The 6000-nt window shown below is 40.6% G+C and overlaps 1 protein-coding gene across 3 annotated transcripts in view; it reads right to left on the bottom strand.

Moving 5' to 3' along the window:
• Positions 1-302: 302 nt before the first annotated feature.
• The window catches only part of MPPED2 (metallophosphoesterase domain containing 2), a 136277-nt gene continuing 130579 nt past the window's right edge, over positions 303-6000 (bottom strand). For all 3 annotated transcript variants that reach the window (XM_050955477.1, XM_050955478.1, XM_050955479.1), the window contains exon 7: positions 303-1659. In XM_050955477.1, coding sequence (XP_050811434.1) covers positions 1541-1659 — 119 coding nt within the window. In that variant the 3' untranslated portion in view covers positions 303-1540. The remainder of the gene's footprint in view (positions 1660-6000) is intronic.

The raw sequence follows: 6000 nt of genomic DNA, 5'->3' as shown, positions 1-6000 counted from the left end.
GAGGAGGTACAAAGGTTATTACATAATCAATTTTTCCATACACTGGCTGAAATACTGTCCTATGAGCCTTAAACTGCACATAAACTCAGTTCACACTGAATTACACCTGAATACAAAATCTCCATGTAAAAGCTGTGGAAAGATGAATGGCAGAGGAACGGAAGGAAAAGTCCACTGAGTGCTTTATCAACCCAGCTGCCAGCCCATCAACGGTGAGCAATAAAAATTTATGGAAAATGAGAATTTTTTACTTATTCTAATCAAGGCCTATGGGATTAATTCAAAGACTCTTTAACACCAAGTATTTAAAAATCTTGCAATTTTATTTGCATATAAAGGCCGCTAGATATATAATATCACAATAAATTTAAAGAAACAACTGCTTTTCTAAATTCCATTAACAAGGTAACATAAAACAGAACAAAGCTCAATAGCATTTACAGTGGTAGAACAGAAATAACTATCTGCAACAATATTTTGTGCTAGCAAGATTGCATTTACACACAGTGCAAAATAAGGAAAAAAGGAAACAAAAAGACAATTCAAGAATATTTAAATATAAAGGACAACTAAGCCTTATTTTAGTTAGGCTTGATTGTATCCATTTGATTCTATACATGCCTGAAACTGCACAAAGATTTAACTCAAGCTCTTGAAGGCCTTGAGCACTTGGAAAATGTCACATCCTTCATAATTTAGATGTGCTGTACAGCATAATTTTTCAGATGCTATACTTGCAATATTAAATTCCTAGTTATAATGCACAAAAAATACATATATATATAAATTCATATTTAAAAGGAGTCCGCATTTACATGTTTTTACTGCATGAAAACACTTGCTTTTTGCAGCTTTCATCCCCATATTTTTAAAGCTAAAATAATTTAAAAAAAAAACAAAACAAAAAACCCAAATAATAAAAAGGTAGAAAATCACATAAAGGATGCAGCTATCTATATTTAAAGTAGGCAGAGACAAACAACTGTGAAGTCTGTTCTCCCCTTGCTGCACATTACTGGTAATAGGAGGGAACTACAGTACATGCACACTTATCAAGGGGCAAACAGACTCCTAAATCATGTTTACATTACTAAAAAAAAGTTTAATATAACTGCGGGGGGAGATAGGGGAAGGTGACATCTTAACTAGGAAAAAATTACATTTAAAAACTTTCAAACAATAACAGTTGTGCAAATTTGGTGTTTTTTTTTAAATGCTGCCTTTTTAGCTTATAATATAATATTAAAATAAGGTCTCTCACTTGTTAAAAGAAAGCTTGGCTGTCCTTTTGAGAATACTAACAATTTTACAATGGCAAGTTTGAGAAAACAAAAAAAGTTCATTTTACAAATTCACAATGCTGTATCAATTTAAAATGGATGCTGCATTTCCAAAAAGCACAACCTCTTTTTCTTTTTTGTACCAGCAATTTACAAAAAACCCACATAATTTTGGAAACAAACATGTAAGAGAATGTAAGTTTTATAATTAGAAAAATGGCAGTTTATAGACCTTCCCCACTTAGCTGTGCAGTAGTGCTTCATGATCCTTGAGGGGTTGGAAGGTCAAATATAATTGGAGGATTGGTTGGTTGAAAGCTGACTGTACATGTTGAGGCGTTGATGTACGTTGTGTAACCGTCTGTCATAATGCCATAACCTGTAGGGATAATGTGTCACACACACGATAATATAAATAAACAAACGATGCTGACCTTATGCAGTGCCTATAGGCAGGTACATAAAAACCTGTTATGAAAGCAGAGCTTTGGAATAAAATTCAATGAATCCTGTCAAAATGTTATAAGCTTTTGAAACCTACCACAAAGTTACAAATAAAAAAAAATGCAATGCACTGTATCTGGAATAAGTACAGGGTGTATTAAAAGTGCAGTTTTCTGACCAGAAAGGCCTTTTAATATACTGCAACTGAACAAGGCAAAAATCCCGCCTTTTCTTTGAGCTAACTGGTTTTCTGTGGTTTGGCATGATTCTAGAATCTGGTTGTGAAGGACCAATCAGGAGCAAGAGCTGAAAACCCCTCTCCTTTTAGGCACTTGGTCTGCAAACATCCTCTCAATGAGTTCAAACAAACTTGGCTGGCCTATCCTGCACTGGCCATATTGTCTAGTTTGTCAGCTCAAGGGTTGTGGGGGTGGGTGTTCACAATGGTTTGCTAAATCTCAGAAATCAATTAGCAGGAAAGAATAGGCATTTTCTGTAGCTTGGCTTCCCAGTATGGACAATGGATCTGACCAGCAATTCCAGCCCAGGGCACAGAAAATGAAAAGCCAACTAGATGAGCTGAAGAGGTTTGAGGACTGGGCGAAGAGGGAGGGGAAGAATGGGATACTAGCTCCCACAAACCTTAAGGCTGTAGTTGAACAATTGTCTGGAGATTTCTACTGTCTGAACATCACAACCGCTGATAGAGAGATTGAATGGTAGTATGAAGTGTAAGTGTGGGTGCAGCTCTAGTGGCTGCTATGCAGAGCTCCTCCACAGAGGCTGGCCTCTTCCTTCTCTTGACCCAAGAGCGGCCTGTCATAATGAAAGAATGGGCTTTAAGCTGGTCCAAGCAGGGGAGACTCACTGAGGTATAGGTGAACCCGATGGAGGAATGCATATAAGGGGGGAGGGCAGTGCAAGAGCCTTTGAGCTCCTTGCAGGGGATCCTCAATGAAGAGGGAAAGAGGCTTTCTGATCTGCTACATATAGAACCAATAAGACATCACAGGCTTATAGATGTCCAAGGAAAGCTCACAGGATTCCCCTCCCCAATCCTTAAGGTTAAGGCAGAATTGGGATAAAAAGGTGAAGAGAGGAGACTGATAAGAGATCTGGAACAAATGTGAAGCATGCTGTTGTCTTAATTAAAGGGATGATCAACTGGCCTGGAGACCACACACTCTCTCAACCTGTCCAGGAGTGATCACGGATTTCTACCTTACTTCTTTAGCGGACACTGCCTTTAGGAATGTAAGGCTAGATTCTCGGCCTTGCTCCATCCTCAACTCCATACAAAGATCTGGACATCTGGCTTGGGGTTCTACTTGCACAGGAGGTGAGGTAAAGCCTATGTAGCCAGCTCTATGCTACTTGTTCCTGGTCCCCCTGTAGGGATATGAGGGGAAATGGCTAGAGTGCCTTACACTCCTATAATGGTGGGCAGGCAGAATAAACCTTTGGGGCCCATTATCTGCCCGCGGCCTTCAGGCTCTGAGTCACATTCCTCTTTCTCTCTCAAAGGTGTTTATTGACTGATGGGGAGGGGGAATGAAAACTAGTAACAGTCCCCAGAGATTACTGAGGGCAGAACAGGAGATGGGAGAACCTGTGAGGAACAGCCTGCTCAGAGAGCTTCTTTTGGGGAGAGCAGAGAGGCATGATAAGTTCTGTTGAAACAGATGTTGGCCCCCAAAAGAGTCTTTGCTTCTCCCTCAAAAAAAAAAAGTGTTTTGGGAGTAGGGGGAGTCTGAAGGGACTCCTTTGCTTTACCTCTTCCTCTCTGCTCTCCTGGGATACCTGTTCAGATCTAACTCCCACTAGCAGGATTAGGGGGCAGCTGACTTTTCAGGCACCCTGGCCTGTAGAAGGACTGGATGGGACGGACAGACGGCACTGTCAGCACTTTTTTCTGTGCTGAGGGCAAAAGCAAGCTTCACTTTTGCTGTCTGTCATGATACTGTGGCTGGCCCTGAAAGGCAGTGCCCCAGGATGACACTTGCTGCTTTCCTCATGGAGAGGCAGGAAAAGAGACAGGAGACTAGACAGAGTAGGAAGGGCTTGGCACCAAATTTCTTGCTTGTGACTGGTCTTTCAGAGGAGAGGAACTTCCCACCGTCAGTATTAGCAGGCCAAACCTCAGGGAAAATATTTTTCCTTTTGCAATGCGATATAGTACAGATCACTGCTGCATGAAAATTAACACAAAGCTGGGCTACCAAAATGTCCCTCAGAGACTAATCATTTCACAGTTGCTGTGTGGTCTGCCTGTATCGTTTTGTTTGTTTTAAGTTGGCAATTTTGAGTTAGGTCGCTTTGCAGTGGAAAAAAACTGGTTTAAAAAAAATAACTGGAGACTGCAAAATTCTGTCCCAAATACTTGTGTGCAGCTCCTATGGCCTTCAATGAAAAATGGGTTCAGTGGTCTGAGAGCAGAATTTGGTCCTGAATTAATCGTGTCTTAACTCTTAAACTCTCAGAAACATTCAGGTCAAATCTTAGTACAGTAAAGTGAGTAGGCAGTTCCTTTGCCTTCAGCATTAGTCAACTGAGCAGGATCTGCATGTTTGTTTAGTGCCCTTGTATGCTCAAATAAGACTCTTTTCATGCTTGTGGTGTGTGTTGCCATCTTACTTACAAGGTTTAAATGTAAGGTGCACATGACTCCACAGTGTTTTTTCATAATGATCTTACGTGCTAAGAGGCCTTTGCTTTCCTTCAGCTTAACATTATTACTGCAAGAAGTTTGATTACGTTCATCTTACCATGCACCTACAAAAGGCTATAGGCAATTTGCATGTTCTACTTGTATTCACTTATCATTAATATCTGAGCATTAATATTTATAGAAAACGTCCAATCCTTTCCTGGTTTGCATTAGAGTACTGCTATTCATGCCACTATAGTTAAGGTCATGTCAATGCTTCTGTTATAAACTCCTTATTTACAGGGCTTTATAACCCATGCATAAAAATTCATTGTGTAAAGTCATGAGGGCTTCAGAAAATCAACAATGCCAGGCGAGTAACCTGTCTGGTTTTTTTTTTTGAAGTTCTCCAACTCTGTGAGCCTATGGAGAGCTTAATTAGAGTCAATGGCGAAATCTCCAGGGGGAAAATATAAAGCACTTAGTGTGTAATTTTTAGTCGTAGGGTCACAGAGTCTCACTCTCTCAGGCTGGACTGCTAGTATTTGTCTCATTAGAACATGAAAGCCACAACGTGTACTAAATATTTAAAAACCTCCAAATGTATTTATTTAATCTCTCATTCCTTCCCATCCCCACTAAATGAGCTTATTGTTCTGAAGTTTCACACTCCGCCTGCTAGGTGTGAGATTAAAAATGGGGAAATATACCTTCTGAAAAAGCTTTTCTGAGGTTCACAGACCTTGAAAGATTCCACCTCATGAAATGTATTGCAGAATGACTTCAGAAGTGGATTTCAAAGGAACTGTGGTGCTTACCCTCTCTCTCCTCCTGACTTATGGCACAAGCTGCCCTCCCTTCTACTATACTCTCCCTCATATACTGACTGAGGTAACTTGATGGAGCAAGCTTTCTCTGAATACCACCCTGTCTCTTCTATCTCCTTTGCTGGCTCCTGTACTTGAAGTAACTGGGACTTTCTTGTGGTTTGGTAAGACAAATTTTGATTTGCTTTTATTCTTCTGAATATGAGGGAACTCTCCCCCAGAAGCTTTGAAAGCAAATAAAGTGGCACAGCACAATTATTGCAAATTGCAGGTATGGATATCCTGTATGTGGTCAATATTTTAAAATATGAGTTCCTTAAGATGGACTACTAAGTCTTTGTTTGGACACTAAGAAGTGAGTTTCCAAAGTGCTGAGCACACAGCAGATCTATGTTTTCCCATTTTATTCCACTGCGGGCTTGTCTACACTACTGTACGGGGTTGATCTAAGATACGCAACTTCAGCTAAGTGAATAGCGTAGATGAAGTTGATGTACTTAGATCTACTTACTGCAGTGTCTTCACTGCGGTAAGTTGACAGCTGACGCTCTGCTGTCGACTCCACTTGCGCTTCTCGTTCTGGTAGAATACCGGCGTCGACAGGAGAGCACTCAGCTAGACACGATAAATGTCTAGCTGAGTGCTCAATTCGACCCCCGCTGAATTGATCGTTGCCTGCTGGTCCAGTGGGTAGTGTAGACAAGCCCTTAATCATAATAAATGGAAAGCCCACATCTGGTATAAAGTACCACAGAGATCTACTAGTTTCTCCCATGAGGATTCTCATACAGACCGAGGGAGC

The sequence above is a fragment of the Gopherus flavomarginatus genome, chromosome 5 (assembly GCF_025201925.1).
Source record: "Gopherus flavomarginatus isolate rGopFla2 chromosome 5, rGopFla2.mat.asm, whole genome shotgun sequence".
Classification (NCBI taxonomy): domain Eukaryota; kingdom Metazoa; phylum Chordata; order Testudines; family Testudinidae; genus Gopherus; species Gopherus flavomarginatus.
This window is presented reverse-complemented; position numbering and strand designations above follow the sequence as displayed.